General features: G+C 47.4%; 3 protein-coding genes across 6 annotated transcripts in view; 2 read left to right on the top strand and 1 right to left on the bottom strand.

The window, feature by feature from the left end:
• Positions 1–625: 625 nt before the first annotated feature.
• Positions 626–9158, top strand: ankle2 (ankyrin repeat and LEM domain containing 2). 2 transcript variants are annotated; one of them, XM_084468031.1, is made up of 13 exons: positions 626–819; positions 1495–1994; positions 2364–2540; positions 2936–3120; positions 3507–3695; positions 3937–4059; positions 4420–4483; positions 4723–4904; positions 5121–5227; positions 5869–6059; positions 6187–7105; positions 7230–7361; positions 7923–9158. In XM_084468031.1, the coding sequence occupies exons 2-13, from the start codon at positions 1502–1504 to the stop codon at positions 8128–8130; spliced, it is 2970 nt and encodes a 989-aa protein (XP_084324157.1). In that variant the 5' UTR covers positions 626–819; positions 1495–1501; the 3' UTR covers positions 8131–9158. The 2 variants fall into 2 exon arrangements, with proteins under 2 accessions (XP_084324157.1, XP_084324158.1); XM_084468032.1 differs by lacking the exon at positions 626–819 and adding an exon at positions 1134–1257.
• Positions 9159–9251: 93 nt separating this feature from the next.
• Positions 9252–12435, bottom strand: pgam5 (PGAM family member 5, serine/threonine protein phosphatase, mitochondrial). 2 transcript variants are annotated; one of them, XM_084467968.1, is made up of 6 exons: positions 11951–12435; positions 11608–11780; positions 11254–11379; positions 10967–11055; positions 10324–10457; positions 9252–9860 (listed from the first exon to the last, which is right to left on the bottom strand). In XM_084467968.1, the coding sequence occupies exons 1-6, from the start codon at positions 12178–12180 to the stop codon at positions 9710–9712; spliced, it is 903 nt and encodes a 300-aa protein (XP_084324094.1). In that variant the 5' UTR covers positions 12181–12435; the 3' UTR covers positions 9252–9709. The 2 variants fall into 2 exon arrangements, with proteins under 2 accessions (XP_084324094.1, XP_084324095.1); XM_084467969.1 differs by having other exon boundaries at positions 10324–10454.
• A 476-nt stretch (positions 12436–12911) lies between these two features.
• The window catches only part of zdhhc8b (zDHHC palmitoyltransferase 8b), a 47719-nt gene continuing 40271 nt past the window's right edge, over positions 12912–20359 (top strand). For both annotated transcript variants that reach the window (XM_084467767.1, XM_084467768.1), the window contains exon 1: positions 12912–13168. In XM_084467767.1, coding sequence (XP_084323893.1) covers positions 13065–13168 — 104 coding nt within the window. In that variant the 5' untranslated portion in view covers positions 12912–13064. The remainder of the gene's footprint in view (positions 13169–20359) is intronic.

Genomic DNA, 20359 nt, shown 5'->3' with positions numbered 1-20359 from the left:
CAATTCGCAAAGTTTGACAAGTTTCTGATCTTGGGTTTTTTTTTTTAGTCGGGCATCTGCGAGTGAGGGAGTCGGGGTCCTCATGCAGGATGGTTTGAACGCGTCGCGGTGAGTCTCTCTACATCACCACCAAGGGGGGACAGCAGCCTGCAGCTATACCGTACCCACCCCCGTCCCCCACCTAACCAGAGGGAGTTGATGAGGAGGTGGGCATGAACCGATGTGATCATCATGTTAAGGAAAAGGAAGAAGAGGTCGTCCAACGCGTGGTTTCGTAATCTATGCATGCGCCACCACGGCCTGTCCGAACTCGAACGTGCGTGTTGACCAATGGTCGGCGGAGCTAACGTTAGCCGAGCCGAGGGGACAAGCCTCCCTTAGTTTCATAACCGGCTTGTAGTTGTTGGCTGGCAGAAACCACCTCTGACAAACGTGTGATTACAGAATTAAGTGTTTTTAAAACGTTTTATTTAACCGGGCCGTCCACATGAATTAGCTTTTTTTGACTGATACAAAGTTAGCATCGCCTCACAAGTGGCCATATCATAGGAGTTGTAATGGTTATGTGTATATTAACATTTATAAACTTAAAATTAATATTTATAATCTTCACATGTGTTGTATTTAGTCGAATATAATAGCTAAATAATACAACTTTGGATGTCTTACGTCTCGGACACTGAGCATGCGCACAACGTGTTGTAAACAATGACACTCTTCCAGACCATCTTGAGCATTGTGTCTACACAACTGTTTATCTTTTAAACAAAAAAAACCAAGACTTTGCATTGCTCACACACAGATATAAAATGACCTTCGGTAAGTAGGCACATGCGTTCCCGCTGTCACCACGCCTAAGACGGTATTTTTTCCTTAACGATCACTACGATGTCAAATTCGTGCATCACGAAAGCCCGACCACGGATGGTATACTTGGGCGTGACAGCTTACGATCACATCGACTAATGATGTCAGATGTGTGTTTTAACCACGGTGACCATCATGGCAACTCTCACATTGTGCTTCTCGTGTGTCACATGTCGCTCGGTTTTTAGTTTTGGTTTTGCGTCGTCTACTCTCGTGTAAAGCCTTGCAGTCCTTCACTCTCAGCATTGTTGGCGTTACTTACTTGTTTGGTTAGCAAGCTAGCTAGCGGATGGCATGCAACTCTTGTGGTCTGCCTTAAACGAGGCAGTGTCAGTCGCTGTCTTACAGCTAATGGTCAAATAGGTTGGAAGGCAGTGCACGTACATTGAGGTAGGTAATTATTTTAATATTGACACATTTTGCTTGGCGGTTTTAATAGTGGTGCTTTACTTTTTCATTACTCTGTTGTTTTTCCTTGATTGCCCCCCCCCTGCTCCATTGCCATTCTGATGTAGCTGTGTTGATGTTCTGTTGATATCTATGCACTGAAAGCACTGCGACGAGGTGCAACGGCGTTTTGAGATCACGTCATGGTCTTTGGTTTCTCTCTCCATTTCTTCCATGTAGCTGAAGCATGGAGGCGGTTCTGAGCAGGCTGAGGGGACTGAGTGAAGACGAGCTGCGGCAGGAGTTGGCCCGCGCGGACCTCAAGTTCGGCCCCATCACAGCCACAACCCGGGCCATCTTTGAGAGGAAGCTGGCCAGGGCCCTCGCCGGGCCGGAGAGCAGTGCCACCGAAACGGACCGCCCCTCTGGCGCCGGCGCCTCGGGGGGCCCCGGCGCCGATCGACGCGACCCCGCGACATGTCCTGTTGTGGCCGTGGCCGCTGTCGGCCGCGGCCCGGCGGAGGCTGCCGGCGAGGAGGCGGACTTCGGCTACGGCTCGGGGCTCAACCCCCCGGAGGAGGAGGAGGAGATGATCTCGGTTCCCTCGCGGACCAGCTCCAGCAGCTCGGAGGATGGCCCCGCTCAGCCAAAAACAGAGACCCCCTCCAAGGCAGCACAGGTGTCGCCCACCTTCTTTTACGGAGTGTGTCCGCTGTGGGAGGACGTTTTGGCCAGAAACGGTGAGTTTGAGACGAGAAGATCCATTTCTCATCCTCATCATCATCATCATCCACTTTTTATGAAACTGGTATGTGTTGGCTAGAATGATATTGTGATGGTCTGATGGTTCGCATGTCAGTACAACGGCATGAGACAAAATATAAGTTCATTTTAGACAAAATATAAATACCAATATCTGTCCGGTATTGCCGTTCCGGTCAAATCAGCCGAAGTCTCAGCTGACAATAATGACATAATTTCCTGGCCCAGTCTTTGTATATAATCCACCTTGTGCCATGCTTTAAATATCCGGCCATTGAGCGAGATGCTTTAAGGGAAAGGAAAGCATTGTATGAACTTGTTGTGTCCCCCCCGTCTGCCCCAAACAGAGAGACCACACGTGTACACAGACAAGAAGGACGCCCTTCAGGTTGTGAAGATGATTAAGGGCGCCCGCTTCAAACCCTTTCCCTCACGTGAGGACGCAGAGAAGTTCGCCAAGGGGATGTGTGACTACTTCCCTTCCCCCAGCAAATCCACTTCCTGCGGCCTAGTCATGGCCAAAGGTAGGCACAAGAGCTCGCGCTCACTGCAATTCAAGTCTAGGGCACTGTAGATAAGCATATTTGCAATTAATTAAGAATTTACTGACTGACAGACAATGTATTCTGCGCAGGAGGAGTTTCATTAGACACTGAAAATCCATCCTGTTTCTAAATAACTACTTTTAAGCAAGAAAAAGACCTCCTATTTTATTTTTGGACAGAGGCAGAGAGAGCTCATACCTAACCGTACTTGACTTTGTTTAATGCAGAGAGAGCCAATGCATTTCACATTACAGTGCACTCTCCAAAGCCAAAGGTCAAACTATGGAAACCTATACATGGAAAACGTTTACTAGTGTCAAATACACGGAAAGAAGTACCTTCTGTTTTTGAGTGCATTCTATCACCGTGTCTAGACAACACGGAGGTGGACGCCATCAACAGGGAGCGCGCAAACAGCTTCAAGAGCCCCCGCACTCAGGACCTCACGGCCAAGCTGCGGAAGTCCGTGGAGAAAGGCGACGAGAGCACCTTCAACGACCTCATCTGGAATAATCCCAGATACCTGATAGGTTCGGGGGATAACCCCACCATAGTACAGGTGAGGCAGGTGTATGACTCGCGTGAAAGGGTTTTGGGGGTGTGCGCACACGTAATTTGTTGATATGTCAACATCCCGGCTTTACCCATGGCCACTGTTATGTTGGAAAAATGGGTTTATGCCGTGGGGCGCCGTCCTCTGTGCTTTCAGTTACGTTTTTGGATGCTTTATCTGTCTGACTACTCGGTTTGAAACATTTTACATACTAAATACCTTCATCTTGTCTGTGTCTCTGATTTCTATATGGTGGACATTCCTGGCATCCGTTGTAAAAAAAACGTTGTATCTGTCTCTGTTTTAGACCTTGCTGATGGTATCGTTTCCAAAGCTTCTCCTTCTCCTGGCCCCTTCCCTTTGTGTTTGTCTTTCTGTGTCTGGCCGTGCAGGAGGGCTGCAGGTACAACGTGATGCACGTGGCGGCCAAGGAGAACCAGGCGGGCATGGCCCAGCTGCTGCTGGACACCCTGGAGGACCCCAAGTTCATGCGCCTCATGTACCCAGACGACCAGGAGCACATGCTGCAGAGACGCATTCGCTACATAGTGGACCTTTACCTCAACACCCCGGACAAGGGAGTGAGTGACCACACCCGCTTTGGCTTCAAAAAGAGAATGTGATGGCATGGATTGAGTTGGGGCTGGTTGATCATTTAAAGATGTGTGTGTTAACAGGGGGGACGGTGTAGTTCCTTTTCTGTTTTGTGCAATTTAACCTGTGATGATCAAGGCAGAGAATGGTGGTTTCGGGTTGATCCGACGATGATCACGATGGCCCACTCTCAAGGTTCCCCACCCAACGTTGTCTCTTCCCACCCAGGGCTATGAGACTCCTCTCCACTTTGCCTGTAAGTTCGGGTGCCCTGACGTGGTCAACGTCCTGTGCTCCCATCCGGACGTTGACAAGAACCGCAAGAACAAGTACGACCAAAAGCCATGTGACGTGAGTACCTGCTTATAAAGGTTTTATTAAGGTTATGCCGATCTAGTAGTCGACTGTTGGTCCACCTTGAACACAAACATTACATCCCGTTGCCGTTCTGCAAACATACTGTTTGAATTGCTGGTGTCATCTCAATAGCTTGGTTGGTTAGATTTCCCTGCTCAGCCTAAGGCTATCTTGGATCCAGCTGCCATTATATGGCAGGTTGTCGGAATTCACACCCTCACGGTTATTTATATTCACATTAGTCACCAGAGCGCTTTAATATCAACACAGAACAGGCACAACAACTCGTCACCCCGAATGACCCCAGCGTCCTACCGTTTGCAAACAGCCTTTGTTGTTGTTTTTCTGCCCCAGGTGATATGTGATAGAAAAAATAAAACCCAAGAAGTGAAGCAGAAGATCCTGGACTACTTGGAAGGTACAAGATAGAGGTTCCTGCCCAGGAATCTACGACTCTGTCATCCGTGTTCATAACTGAAACAATACATGTGTTTCAAACAGCCGTAACTTCAGATTTCATTTCCATACATGCACAGTTTGTAATCAGATCCGATGTACCCTACCAATGGGTTTAACATCTAATGCTCGAGAATAGTTAAAGTTTGTTAATATTGGGTTGGGTGATGTCGTGACCAGTCCGTTCCGTCTCTGCGTCAGACCGCTGCTACATACCCTTGATGAGGGCCACAGACAACTCTTCCCAACCTGTCATCGGTGCTCCCTGGTCACCTGAGCCCTCGGAGAGCTTCTCCCACGCACTGTCCCCGCGCCACGCTCGGAGTCCCATGGATCCCCTGATGTCCGTCAAAGCCTTCGCCGGCCCCTTGAGCCCCTCCAAAGTAGGGGTTTTAATTACTAATAATCAACTACCTACATTTACTTTTGCTGAATTGGATTTCAATGAGTTCTCTTTAGACCACCACTTCCTCAATCAATTGTTTCCGTTGTGCTCATTAAGAGGGCGAAAATATATATTGATGCAAAATCTAAACGTTGATTTAAAAATAAAAAAAACGGCAGACGTTGGTGTTCATTTCGCTGGTCGTCTTCTGCAGGCGGACGAGTTCCGGCGAGCGTGGAAGACGCCACCCAGAGACAGAGCGGAGCAGGTTCACCACATCCTCAAGTCTGACCCTGACCGCGGCATGGAGAGGGTGGGCAGGTGAGGATCGAGCACGCAATTTCATTGCACGCGCCATCAAGACGAATGCACGCCTAGCCCTCAAACATATATTTTGAGAGTTTAGAAACATGAATGTACAAATCCCATGAAGACCTCAGTAAACGTCATCATAAAAGTCAAGCCTTTTGGCTTTATTGGAGGATTTGACGGTTGTTATCTAGCTGTCTAGTTCTGTCCAAGAACGCAGTGCGCGGGCAGCATACTGATTAGCTCTCGGCTCAAGAGTTTACTTTAGGTAATTTAGCAGCCAGTTTAATCTAATTGCCTTTCTGATTGAACTATTAAAGCATACCATCAAATATTGTGTGTTAGGTTGCCTATTGACAACTGACCGTGGACTACAGCTGGAAATTAGCCAAATAGGCTAAAGCTGCTCCTTTTACTGTACAGTTACAACAAATAATAAATAAACTAAACTAAACTAAACCAACAAAATCAGAGCAGCTTCAAACACTTGAATTGCTAGTACAAGCACGTTAAATAAATAATAAAAATATAAAAACCTGCACAGTACCAATAGGAATCAGAACAATGGGTAGTAGTTTCTAAAGTCGTTTCTAAAGTTGATCAGTTATTTTAGTTATTAGTGACCGGGTGACACTGACTCTCTCCATCCACAGGAACCTGGCTCATGAGTTCGGCCACGCCTGGGCAGAGTACTGGGACTTCCTGGACTGCTTCGTGGACCTGGCCTCACAAGAAGGCCTCCGTAAGTTTGAGGACTACCTCAGCAGGAAGGACTTCAGCCAGCGGGCGCACGAAGAGGCCGGGGAGAACGAGACCAGCAACCGCTTCAGAACGCCGTCTCCAGGTACGCTTCTCCCCCTGTGCCGACCCCTGACCCACACGTTTACGATGTCCTTCCTGTCTCACGTTGTCCTCCTGGCTATCCTATTGACGGCGTCCGTCTGGATGGACCCTCTTCTTTTTTTTTGCAGGGAAGCCCAAGAAGTTCTGCAACTCCATCTCAGTGGGCGCCTTCCTGGACGAGGGCGACGACCTCAGCCTGGAGGAGATTAAGAACCGGCAGAACGCGGCGCGCACCAGCATCAGCTCCGCGGCCAGCGCCCGGGACCGCCGCGGCGCCGACCTCATCGAGACGGCCGCCGAGGTGGACCTGCTGTGCGGCGGCGAGGGCCTCCTGCTGTCCCCCGACGTCGCGGCCCCCGGCATCGAGCTCTGCGCGTCCCCCCTGGCGTCCGGCGGCGGTGCACGGGACAGGACTCCCAACGGGGACAAGGCGTCCTCCCCCCGCCTCTCGCCGTCGTCCTCCGCCATGCTGCTGCTGTCGCCCGTCTCCAACCTCGCGCTGGAGTTCGAGCACATGTCCCCGGGGGGGTCCGCCGGCGGGGGCGGTGTCCGGGAGAGGAGGAGCAGCGGAGGCAGCCGGCACAGGGAGCTGCGGGACTCCTCCTCCAGCTCTTCCTCCTCCTCCTCCTCCTCCAGCCCGCCCCTGGTCCCCCTCGCCATGGCCCAGCTGAGTTCCGGGCTGGGCCGTCTGTCGCTGGGCCACCCCGGCCGCGACGGGGCGGACGAGGCGGACGGGTGGGGGGCGGAGGGAGAGCGGGAGCCGCCGGCTGGGGGCAGCCGGTGCAGCAGCAGCAGCAGCAGCAGCAGCAGCAGCAGCTCGGCGGAGTACCTGGAGGCCCAGGAGAACCTGGACGGCCCGCTGGGTCAGAGGACTAGAGGGGCGGACTCGGGGCGCACCCTCTGCGCCCGCTCCAAGTCCTGGGACCACGGCGGGAGGGACCTGAGCAGCTCGGGCTCATCGGGGTCCTACAAGTCCTTCAACAGCTCAGAGTTCCTGAGCAGGACGCCCCCTCCCCCGCGCATCAGGAAGAGCCTTTTCATCGAAGGGTGGGTTTCTCCAGTGAGCTGAAGTTACTCGTATTTTCTCGCTCCACTTCCATCGGTTACGCCGCTGTTTTTTGGGGGGGTTTTTTTCAAGTGCTGCGTTCAACTGCTGCCTCTGTTTTTCCAGGGATGTTCCCACCAAGCTGGACAGCGAGGTCCTGTTAGCAATAGAAGCCATAGATGTCAGCCCCCAGCAGTTCCCCAGCATTCACAAGTGGAAGAGCACAATGAGGAGCTACTCCAAATCAGACATGCAAAGGTTAGTCGCGTCACACCGTCCGTACAAAGTGCTCTCGACAAAAAAGGTAAACGTAAAACCGTGTTGTCTTACGACTACGTTGTAAGTTTTACATCTGAAAAGTCGCAATGTGTAACATTTCAACAAACTTATAGCTTAAAATAAATAATACATTTATAAATAAAATCACATCCTATAACTGAAATATTCCACAAATGAAAATGGCAGATTGGTCAGCCTGTCCCTCCTTGTTTATAAGAGTCACTCTCATAAGAGAGACTCTCATACTCTGAAAGTCTTCCCCGTACTAACTGGTAGGAGCTCAATCTTACACATTTCGACTACAACATGTAAATACAAAGCGCTGGTCTGAGTGCTTCACTTTAGCATCATACTAGGAACTATATCTCTTGTGTTTGACTCCATCCTCACATAAATATACATGGATGTTCTCACAATATATCCATTAAAAAAAAAAAGTATTTTGTGAGTGTGATAGAGCGTATATTGTCACAATAAAGCAACGTCCAACATGGAGCCCTCCTGATCCGTAATAACCAGTAACCTTGGCTCTCCTGCCAGCTGGCCCAGCCCTGCGGTGGTCAAACACCGACCCAGGATGCCACCGCACACCCCCAGCTCCCCCGCCAGTGGCCTGGGGTCCCCCTCCAGCCGCTTCAGCCCGGCTCGGCTCGGCCCCTCCACGCCAGACTTCAGCCCTGGCCGCTACAGCCCGGCCCACGCCAGCTCTTTGCATCGCATCCGCCTCAAACACTTCAACCCCCTCTAGCTACGTTTCCCCTTTCCCCAGACCACCCTCCTCCCCCTATTTCTGGAACCCCCCCCCCCGTTGCGTTAGATGCCTCCCCCTTTCCAGTACAGCTCCGCCACGCCCCCACCCTGACGAGTTGCACCAGCGCTCAGAACCCCCCCCCCCCCCAACGGAAATATGCACAAGCGTCTCAAATTGTTTGTAGAAATGATGAATGGTACTTAATAACCCCATACAGCGTACAGGAATCATCATCGCATAAGGTTGTGATGTGCACGTGTGACTGATGGGTAAAAAGAAAAGTGAGGTTTCCTCAGATGGGACCACGTTAATGTAAGTGGACCCGCCCCAAAATTAAGGTTCTTCACTCCAACCTCAGTGTTGAGTCCAGGACTGGATTCCCTCACTGGTGAGTACGTGTTTTTAAAAAAACAACAACAATATTTTAAATATTCTTTTTGTATGTGAGTCAGTAGCACAAAGGGTTAGTGTTTTTAACGTGTTAGATAACTGCCAGTACCTGTGTTGTCCTCGGTTAAGGAAATTGCCTTACTTTTTTCGATCAATGGACATTTGGTTAAGTACAAACAAACCTGTCATTCTGTCCAGCCGTTCTCGACGTCAGTCGCTGGGCAGCCGTGTTGGGCACCGCTGTGGACATTGGTACCCATTTAATTTAACTTGACATGTGTACATTAGTCATCATTTTACCGGGGTTCAGATAAACTGTTTTTTTTAAGTCAGAACCGGTCAGGTCGCGTCCATGGGGAAGAGAATGTATATTTCCGTGTAACTGAAGCCTTCATTGGAGAGCACAAGACTACTTCATTAAAAAGGATTGTATTGCTGTAATTGTGCTCTCAGGTGACAAAGAGCTTATCCTGGTCTCAATGTTTTGAATGTGGAACGTTGCAAAAAAAAAAATGCACCTAAATACTTAAACTTGCTAATTGTGCTTTTGGCATTCTATGCTTTATAAAAAAAAAAAGGAAAATACTTTCATGGTGATGGCGCGTTTTCTGTATGTCTAGATTGTTTGCTTTCGACTAATAAAATTTCACTCCGTTCTTGCCTGTTTTGGTATGACTAATTCCCAATATCCTGCCAGTGTCTGCAAGCATAAAAGGCAACAGTTACAGAACAATAACTTTATTGCACAATACCACAGACTTTTGAAAGACCCTTACATCGAGGGCACGGTACAAAAAGCATCTCTGCGTAATTCACGATAACAAAAGCTGTAGAAATGTGTTTTTAATACATCGTTTTGGTTTAATAAAATTAAAGATTAGTCACTTTTGGGATGAACTCTTATACATTACATTCAGAAGCTTCTCCACCGACTTATTGAACCAGATATTTGCAGCACAAATCAGTTGAGCTAACAAAGTCTACTGGTTGTTCTGACTCCCTTGCACTGAAGGTAGGTAGACTATGGCACGGGAGTGACTCACAAAACACTACAAAACTAGCATCTTGGATAGCATTTATGGTAGTTAAATTACAAAAAAGCACAAAAGAATAGCTCATTTGCAAAGACACTTGAGTTGAATCCATCCCCGGTCTTCTGAACCGCCCCTGTGCGACGCGTGTGACATCAGGTCCGGGTGAGTTTGTCCACGGGCATGAAGCCCGAGTCTCCCAGGGTGCGGAGAGCCACGCGGCCGCTGGGGCGGATGGTGAGCCAGGTGATGCTGCCGTTGTTGAGGCCCATCCGCAGCCATCCCTCTGGAGGAAACTGCAGGGCCCTGCAGGACACCCAAGAGCGGACACACGGATCACAATAATGGCTGGGCAAGGAGGATCAATTAGAAGCTACACATCAGTGTAGGTAAAAAATTATATATATATATATATATATATATATATATATATATATATATATATATATATTCATTCTGGTAGTGCTCAATAAAAAGACTTGAGGAATTATCTTTTACCATATGATTGAATGCAAATGCACCGTTACTGTAAGCTTTTGCAGGTATAGAAACCACTGTACCTGATCGCCCCAAATCGGTGCCGAAACAGGTCATTCACCCGTGTATGATGTTACTTGCAAATGACCTCGCCTATCCTAATTCGAGCCAATACAAAATTGGGCAGTGTCCAAAAAAAAAAAAAAGTGTTTGTTTGCCGTTTAAATTAACAGGACGGATTCCACACAGAAGCAGGGATCCACACCCGAGGGACCTGAACGCTGGCACACACCTGCACACAAAGTAGCGGATGACGTTGGCGTGGCACACGATGATCTCGTAGCTGTCCTCCTTCTGTTTCGCGTCGGCCCGGTGGATGTAGCGACGGAAGGCGGCCTCGATGCGAGCCCCGTCCTCGTGGTACTGCTGGAGGGAGGGCACACAGGTTGAGTGCTGCCAAGGCGAGTGACTGATCTCTCGCCATAGGAGTCCCACACGTTGAGGCTCTAGCTATGGGTCGACGTGACGCAAGAGGGTTTGCGCACTGCGTGACCCATTACATCCACCGCATGCGCCTCCCAAGAATTGTAATCTTGCGTAGAGGCGACGCAGCAGCAAGAGCTGTGATTGGTTCACTCACTAAAACCCTGATGCAGAACCAAAACAGGTTCACAACTGCGTCGAAGCGCCTGCGTAGTCATTGCATTGCGTCAACGTGGAACCATAACTGAGCCTTGACTCTCTAAACTACGCTTGAACCCTCCGAACTCTAAAAGTCAACCCCCGATGTTGGCTTAGTGCTGGTGGCAAGGGTTCTTCGCAAAGTCAAATTTGGCAAGTAAAATTAATTAAATCGATGGTGTCTAATGCATATATTGGCCGGAAAACACGTCCTATGCTCATCCATCTACAAACAAGCAGCCGTCTGGTCTCACCACAGCGTCTGGCTTCCAGTGTGTGACCGGGGGGACGGGTTCAATGGGAGCGCCCTCTCTCAGCAAGTCACAGCTGACCAGCTCCACTCCTGGAAAAAGTATAAAGTAATTTAATTTGCAGTAAAATATATGTATCCACTGAACCACATAAGAATAAAATTGTAGGTTATATCTCAAAAAGGAAATAACAGTCCTTGAAATATTGTTTGTTGTAATACACAACCAATGATTAAAAAAAGAAAAGTAATTCCATTGATTATTACCGTTTTTGTGTCTCATCTACTGACCTTGAAGGTGTTTGCTGATTATGTTAGCCGTCTCTGTGGCCCTGGACATCGAGGAGTGCACCAGGGTGTCATACTTCAGGCCTAAAGCAGCCAGCCGCTGGCCCGTGAACTCAGCCTGCTCCCTGCCTGGGGGAACAGAAGACGACGGTACATTTACAAGGAGGATTCATCTGATTTTCTGATTCATGTGTGAAGGTGAATAAATGTTATTCGGTGGTACATATAAATGCGTAAAATATTTTGGAAGAAATTACCAATTGGCCTCAACTTTTTTACGAACAAAACGGTGGCAGCTCAGCCAAAAGCGAACACAATGCCAAGCGAAGAACCAACAAATGTAAAAAAAAAAATAACCTAATGGCGTGAGGATTCTTTCTTTGTCGCCGTTTCCACTCAGGTTGTACTGGGAGTGTCTGATGAGGAGGATGTTGCGTGTGGCTTTAGGTTTCCCGTTGTCCTGATCAGAGGTGAGGTCTTCTGTTGATTTCTCCTTCTTCTTCCCATTGGTGAACGCGGACGGGTCCCTCCTGTACGGGGTCAGACAGGACAGGTGATGGGATTAGACGCTTTAACACTAGCGGTGATCCCCCCAGCAGCACTGACATAAGACACAACACCAAGAAACGAACTTGTCACAAACAAACAGTTATGTTACACAAGATTAAAAAAATAATAAAGTAATACGCGAGGGACTTACTTATCCCAGTTAAATTCCCAAGCGGGTCCGGCCGGCACCGGTGTGTGGTTCGGAGTTGGCCAGGTCGGCTGTGCTGCTTGCAGGACACCAAACCGGCTCCACGCGCTCGTCCTCCCGCCGCCCGGCTCTCCGAAACACCCGCGGGACTCGGCCGCGGCCACCGCCAGCGCCACGGCACTGGAGCCTCCGGCGACCCCGCACAGGAGTCGCAGAGTCCTCCTGTACGACATTCTTCAATCCGCTGAGCCGGGGCCGAAGGGGGGGCTAATGCTAGGCGGCGAGCTAATTGTCTGGTTTAACCAGCTAGTTTAATCGGAGCTAAATGTGTGGCTTGCTATAAAGCCAATGCGAATGTGCGGAATTACGACCTAAATGTCTACGCGGCTATGAACACACTCGAAGTATTTACAAACGTGTCACCGAATGACATTTAATAATTGCTATCTGACATAGAAAGAGAAACTAGCCTTGCTTGACAATGAACGCTGACCGGATTCATTATACTACGGTGTCCCGGCAGAGCCAAACGTTTGACGATTTCATAAATCCCAACATTTGCCACACGGGGGCGCTCCGGTCACATGTCCCTTCACAAATGCTCAGACTGTGCCCCGGGATAATGAGATTACAAATACATCAACATCATTACAAGGAATAACATGCAATTAATGCGTAGTTTGTTGTTTTGAAAGCGGTAATTGGTCATTTATTTAACCTATATGACCAATTCTCACGCCTGATACAAACGATACGAATCCTCTCCAACTTGAATCGACCTTTAACTATAACCATGGCATGTATTGCTTTTTGAGCGATACCGATTTTCATCCGTATAGGACGCAGGGTTTAGCATTGAGACACTTGCATGAATAGGTTTGCATAGAAGCTCCACCTTTCAAGCGGTTCAGTGACCTCACTTGTGGGCTGGATTGGAAGGGTGGGATTTCCAAGATCCCCGAGCGCTGTATTTTTGCCTCTCTATCTTTGGATCTTTGTGGCTCCCTGGTAGCGAAAGAAGATTGGCTTAATCTTTCACAGCTACAAACATTGCAAATTGGACCTTCAAATGCATCTCCAACTGGAATAAATAATTGAGGAATGTGGAAATTACAGAATGCTCAACAGCGCTGGAAAGAGATTTAAACCCACCAAATATATCCCGGTATCCACAGCTGCCACACTTCTTGTGGGATCGACTACTTTATTCTTCGTTTTTACGTAAGTTTGTTTTTATTTGTGTTTTAGACTCGTATGTTTTCTTTATCGGTGGCCTTCGCATGCGGATTGTATATGGCCATTGGGTAAACATGGGCTATTGAGTGGTTTGGGGGTAATACTATGGATGTATAGAATAATTCCTAAAGATGATGTATTGGTCTTGTCGAGGTTTTTGAATGTTAGCGACCATCGAGGAAAAGGGGATTTGGTTTGCTGCACGTGGATGTTTTTCTTTTTTAACTATCTCCAGCGAAACTTCACCCAAGCCATTTTTTCCATTACGTACCATTCAAACAACTGGACGATTGTAAAGGACCGCTAACTACAGGCCGCAACACGCAGCAGGTAGTTCATGCAATTTAACAACATTGATTGATCCGCACACAGCGATCCCCTAACACTAGTATGAAGGGATCAGTCGCGTCCTATCACCCATAAACAAGTTGCAAAGATAGCTCAAGTTTTACAATTAGGCGTTTGGCATTTTCACCAGAAGCCAAAGCTTCAGTTTTCTTATTTTTTTCATGCACGGTAATGTTATACAGTGTCCAATGGGGTGGAAATGACATCATGTGTAGAGCAGCCTAAATCGAGGGCTAAACGATGTAATTGAATGCACCGTTATGTGACGGGGTACTAGTCCTTTCTCTTTGTGGGCTACACTCTGCTCCCCCCCTCCCCCTTCAGCAAACCCCTTGAAATGAAGCTGGTGATACAAATTAAAATGAAGTGTCCTGATCGACCTTTAAAATGCTTACTGGACCGTCTCAGTGGCCCTGGTCATGGACAAGTGGGTCTTTAAGCCATCCACAAGACCCGCTCAGGAGTAACACTTTCAGTTTGACTCTCCTTTTTAAAATAAATATTAAAAAAAAATGCAGTTTAATCATCTAACCCTCACCGCATAAAGCTCCTACCATTACCGCTGCATTGATTGGCCACCGTGGTTAGTTGCCATAATGAACTGCTTTCTAATTATTGGCTCAAATTCGATGAAACTTGCATGTTGGCTAATGCCGTTATCCTGCCGCCATGCAGACTACTTGTAAGAGAGGCTGTGTGTATCTAATTCCGTTTCCAGGACCACTTTCGGTTTGACAGAATTCCACTTGTGGGCTGAAATTGATGCTAAAATTAATGTTTTGTTATGATAAACATTATATTTCACCACAACAAGTTACTATAGCCTATTTTCACCACACCTTACACAATTTAGAAAAAAATATTTTAAAGCACAGAGACATTTGTGATTGACAACAGTGTGGCGACACGATGGATGAGCTGAAATAACATAACTACAAGCAACCACACATGGTCCTTATGTGCTTTTTTTTTAAATTTCAATCTCTCCCTGTCATACACACTTGGTCGCATTCATACAAACAAAGAAACAGGATTGCTCTTTTTATTTGTGTCTGCGCCCGCAACTATTTGTGTGTGAGTTATTTCAGTAAACGCATGTGTGAACATCCATCTGTTTTCAGAGTTCATCCTCCAGCAGATGGACACGAGGCCAGGATTAAAACTTTACTGTGTTACACTTTGATTTCATAGTTAAGCCCTCCTAAAGGCAGAGAGTATTGAGCCAGAACTAGGCCATTGAAACCCATTGTGTTCCACATAAGAATGTGTATTGCATAAAATCATCAAGCATGTGTAGCTTACAATTACTGTCCTAAGCTAGTAACAGCCAGGGGGCTAAGGCAAAGGGATTCACAGTTGATGCTAAACTGCTCCTGACCAAAATAACATGGATTGACTGCAATAGGAGTTGGAATACAACCTTTTACAGCGCCAGATCACCAAATTAACATAAGGTCAAATGTATATGTAGCTTAAGAACACATAACTCCCTTGGATAGCCACTATTAATATGCTCTGTAAAGAATCGACAGCCAATTGATTTATACACGCACGCAGGCACGCACGCACAAGCACATGCTTCTTCAGACGGGGCTCAGATTCAATACAGCCTACTTGTCCCTCTTGAAGACGGTGTACTGTGTAGTGTGTATGCGTGTGTGTGTGTGTGTGTGTGTGGTGCGCACACGCATACAGCGCCACATGGACCACCATGATAGTGACAGTGGGCCAGCCCACAGGTTGAGCCCACATACTGTAGAAAAGGATAAAAGGTTGATGCACCGCAGAGTAGCATGCCGCGGAATCAGACAGGCGACAGTTTGTGTTACTCAGGGGGGGGGGGGGGGGTATAGAATTAGAGCAAGTTATTGCATAGTATTTATATCGTCCCCGCAACGCCATGGGTATCACCACCCGCTGGCTGATAAATGCAAGCCTTTAGTCACTGTTACACCCGCAGTAATAATAGTAATGATAATAATTCACCATAGCCAACGTTCATCATGGGAACATATTGTATCCATCTTGGTTTAGTACTGGGGTGGGGTAGTGCTTTTTTACAGCGTATAGTTAAAGATTATACTGCATGAACTCTTCTTTTGGCTGGGTTTTCCACTACGATCAAAGTCTCTAGATCTTTGGCAAAAGAATTGGCGATGGGCACGTGGAAGGTATTGATTCATCATCAGCAACCGAGACAATAAGAGCGTCCACCATCCAGAAGAGGTCAGCGGTTGAGTCTGCGGCACAATCACAGTGTCCACCTCCTGCCGTAAAGTAGACCAGAAGCGAAAGAATGGGGTTGGACAGCAATCTAATCTTGAGCTTCAACATCTGTTTCCTTTGCTCCCTTTCACTGTATGCACTGAATTGGTCTGGATTCAGATTCTCCTCCAATCCATTGTTATTCCATCTGTTAGCTTCTCAGTCCTTTCCTGTTTGTTCCTTTAACCATTGGAGGGAGGGAGGGTAAGATAATTAAATGGACGTTTTCAAGCTTAATGAAACATGTATTTATGAGGGCATCCACAGCAGTGGGGTTACTTTTAGTAACTGTTGTCTTTATGTCTTAAGTCGTGTTTGTGGTTTTGGTAACAAGCTTGTATTCCTTAATGATTTTGGTTTCCATTAGAGGCTGTTCATCGCACTCTGATGAGAGATTAGTGGCTGTGAGGCTCTCAGTGTTGCATTATGGGTAAGAGAGAGAGAGAGAGAGAGAGAGAGAGAGAGAGAGAGAGAGAGAGAGAGAGAGAGAGAGAGAGAGAGAGAGAGAGAGAGAGAGAGAGAGAGAGAGAGAGAGAGAGAGAGAGAGAGAGAGAGAGAGAGAGAGAGAGAGAGAGAGAGAGAGAGAGAGAGAGAGAGACAACACCCAACGTTTACACCAGAGCGTAATACTAGAGCTGTATTCACCCAGAAGGTTTAAATGACACGCCGGCTACAATAGATCGAACCCATTTGAATTCTGAACACAAGACTTTCTTCAATCACCTCCCTTTCATTCAGCTCCTGCCTTCCGTGGGGTATTGAATACAGGGGTTATAATCTGTCTTTCTCAACTCAACCTCCTCCATTCACACGCTCCATAGAGTTTGTATACAAAATCACATTGTTGATTTGATTTGTTTGTGTGAGCCACTCAGCTGAGGTGGTGGAGGAAGGCGTCTTGTGGAGAGAATAGACCCTTCGCATGGAATTGGATGATTGCACATTCAGAATCCTGCCCCCTTTTTTTTTATTTTTATTCCATTAATGTTAATCGAATAAATAAGTGGCATCACCTAAGCTTCCCTGCAGAACTGCCAGCCTCCCATGTAGCTCATATAGTCTTGACTAGTCAACAACACGGCGGGCCCAATCATGGCCGTGTGCTGTTCGATGTCGCGTAATGACAAACTCATGCCTCAGAAACCCATCCACCTGCGTCAAATCGCACGACAGCTCGCATCGTTCACGCACCATCAAGTCGAGATGGCGTCCCCCCTGGCGCCAATGAGGCGTCATCAGAGGTCCCTAGGCAATAAGGGACTGGTTTATTTTTAAGTTTAGTTGTGTCCTACTCTTCTCATCCGGAGGCAAGAAAGGGGACTTGCTGCTTGTTCTCACCGGTCACATTTACACAGACGTTTTTAACTTTAGTTTTTACCTGGGGATACACCCTCATGCAAACAAACCAAAATGGATTAACCGATGAAGTCATGTTAGTAGGAAAAGCCACAAGTGGCAAAACATAAAGGCTAATTCGGAAATAGATGGATCTGTAGCTTTAATAGAAAGCTTGGTACATCTGAATTTGGATACAGTCACTCAGGAATATTTTTAGCCTTGGGCTAGTCTACATGACGGCAATGAGATCACACAACACGATATAGGCTACTTGTTGTTGCCTACATTTGGTGGTTCGTTCTCTCAAGATGTGCTCATTCACACAGACACATTGCTGCTTTCAGTTTCCACTATGGCAGAGGGGGACGTGTCTGGTATAAGCTCTGCCTCAGGCTTTGCTCAGGTATAGCTAACGCTTGTGTTTACTGACGAGGATAATCTGGAGCCTCCCCCTCCGGCTGGATGATAACTAATTCAATATACTCTCTCTTATCCTCTTTCACTGTCATTGTATTAGCGGTGAATTAAGATGGCGCCATATTGGTGTGATAAACCGGACGGGTAAACAGTGAACCTCAGTTGGATTAGTTTCTGGTTGAACCACGTGGTGTTACTGTTTGGATGCATAATCTTCTCCAATGTGTTGAAGTGAATGATGTATGAGAGGATTCTAAATAGCGCCAGCTTTAATTAGCATTGACATTTACAGTGTTTACCTTCCATAAAGTACAACGGAAGACATAACGGTAGCACTTGGTCGATGGTGGAGTGTCATTTGCGAATCGTTCTTTTCAGTTCAAACCGAAATAATAAGGGAGCGCCTCTCGGTCGGCAAGTTTTATGGCGGCTGTCATCCATAAGTGTTGCATTACGGGCATCTGCTGGACTGTTCCTTGGCCGGTCTATTCCAGCATTGCTATGCCATGTGTGAAAGGGTGTCAAGACGGTTATCTTCCAGAACATAGTTGCATGTGTGAACAGTGAAAATCACTACTGGTGCTGGGAAGGTTTATCCCAGCAAATTTCCGGTGCAGATCTCCCGGAATATCGATCCCTGTTCCCATTCATCACATGGCCCCATGCAGGAAATCTTCTGGAGCTTTGCAGGGTAAGACAGCATGTGTGAACGGGGCTTAACCCTTTGACAGGATCTAGACAGCACATTAATCATGGCAGTTTAGTTTCTTGTGTGATTTCCGCTTCCAAGGAATATTGGGGATCTGACTCCAGAGCAGGGCTCTTAAGTCTGGTCCCCGGTCCACCAGATCGAGCCAAACAGACTCAACCCTAATGATGAACACATGCATCATGTCATCGAGCCTGTACTCTGCTCTGAGGAGCAGAGCAGGCCATCTGAATTCATGGCCAAAGGGGTAATCTAATCTCCCTCTCGCCTCCAGCTTCATCACTGCCCATGATTAGGGTAAGAAGAAGTTACAAATGGATCCAATATTCTCTCACTCTGTGACGCTTTCTTTTACATTAGACATGCCAAATAATGATGCCACTGTTGATCTGTCAAGTGGCCTGTGACCGGGACCAGGAGAGAATACTGTGCGAACCATGTCATCAGTTCCATCTGAATCTGCTGAACATGGCAAGTTTTTAAAAGTCATGTATCAAACGGTGTAAATGCTTGCCTCATGGATCCACACCATATTAATACACGAGAACTGTATTCTCGAATCAGCCAATTTGAAATGCCAGAACTGTTATTAATTAAGATGTGTGTGTGTGTGTGTGTGTGTGTCTGTTTGTGTTTGTGTGCATGTGCATGTTAGTGTACGTACATGCATGTGTGTGTGTGTGGCGCAAGAACTGAGGTGCTTTCAGAGTACACACATTCAGATATACACAGAATGTTGAATGCATGCTTGCATTGTACATATAGAATCACACAGAGATATTTGATATTTTAGATATATTTTATACAGCATATTTGTGCGGTCTCACAGAGATACACACACACACACACACACATTTAGAAAGGGCGTGGTGGGCCACTCTGAGCGCTGCCTGCTCTTGAGGAACATGTGTTACCAGTTACATCCAGCCGCCCCCCTCCATGGGCGTCTCCCCACCCACACTGCTCTCCTCCACCTCCCCACGGCTCCCTCCCATCCCCCTGCTCCCCCCCCCCCACCTCCCCATGGATCTCCTCCCCTCCCTCCTGGTGTTTAGTCAGAGGGAGACTGTGACCGGCAGTAAGTAGAAACAGAGTCCCACCTTATGCGCTCCGCACACGCACACACACACACACACACATTACACAGTACACCGCCTTCTAGAGGGACAAGTAGGCTGTATCGACTGAGGCCTGTGTGTGTGTGTGTGTGTGTGCTTAAGGCAGCAGGCCCTTCTTATTTATATCTTGGTTTACCCAATTATTATTATTATTATTATTTTCATGAATTTAATTTAAGTCAGCAGTTCGACATCCAGGTCCGGCACATAGATCAACTGCTGGTCTGTGACGTGGAAGAAGGCAAAATGGAGAAACGCAAAAGGGGGTCCTTCTCTGCTTTGTAGTCACAGTTACAGAGGTTTAGCAGGGGAATGGGGGGGGGTGGAAACTGAGACCTCCTTCCTCGGTTCAGTACGCCGCGTCTCGCCGTTTGAAGCTGTTACATGTGCTCCAATACCCTGTAATTGTATCAGAAGACGCACGCTTGTCAAACACCGTTCAACGCTGCCATCCACAGACTCCTGGTTTATTCACTTACCGAAGCATAAGACTCTTTGTGCCCACGCTCAGTGCACACGTAGCCAGGACACCAGGGGTTCAGCCGAACACGGCTCCCATAGGAATATAGGAAGATATTTATGTGATGATGACATAGCGTGTTGTTTGGTGATGTCTAAATAGACATAGTTCCAGGAGACTGTCTTTCCACAGTGGTGCTCTCCCAAGACAATGTTTTTTTTCTGCATTTGAATACATTCCCCGTCCTTGTGGTGTTCCGTTCTGTATTCTTCTTCTCTGTTTGTTTATTTTTTTGGTGATGAAAGTCGTCGATTCTACTCTCTGCATGTTTGCTATGGCAGCCCACTCTCTCACACTCTCTCACACAAACGCACTGATGGTCTTCCAAGAAATATGACAAATCGACACAGCTGAGCTCCCTTTTGAAGGTTTCTTGCGCTGAGGTAACAGGTGGCCCCCTCCACCCACAGGACTGCTCCCTGCTGCCATCTGCTCTGGCACATACCAGACTTCCTTCAGTT

The sequence above is a fragment of the Micromesistius poutassou genome (assembly GCF_964030765.1).
Source record: "Micromesistius poutassou genome assembly, chromosome: 5".
Lineage (NCBI taxonomy): Eukaryota > Metazoa > Chordata > Actinopteri > Gadiformes > Gadidae > Micromesistius > Micromesistius poutassou.
The sequence above is the reverse complement of the archived record's forward strand: the minus strand, read 5'-3'. Positions and strand labels throughout refer to the sequence as shown.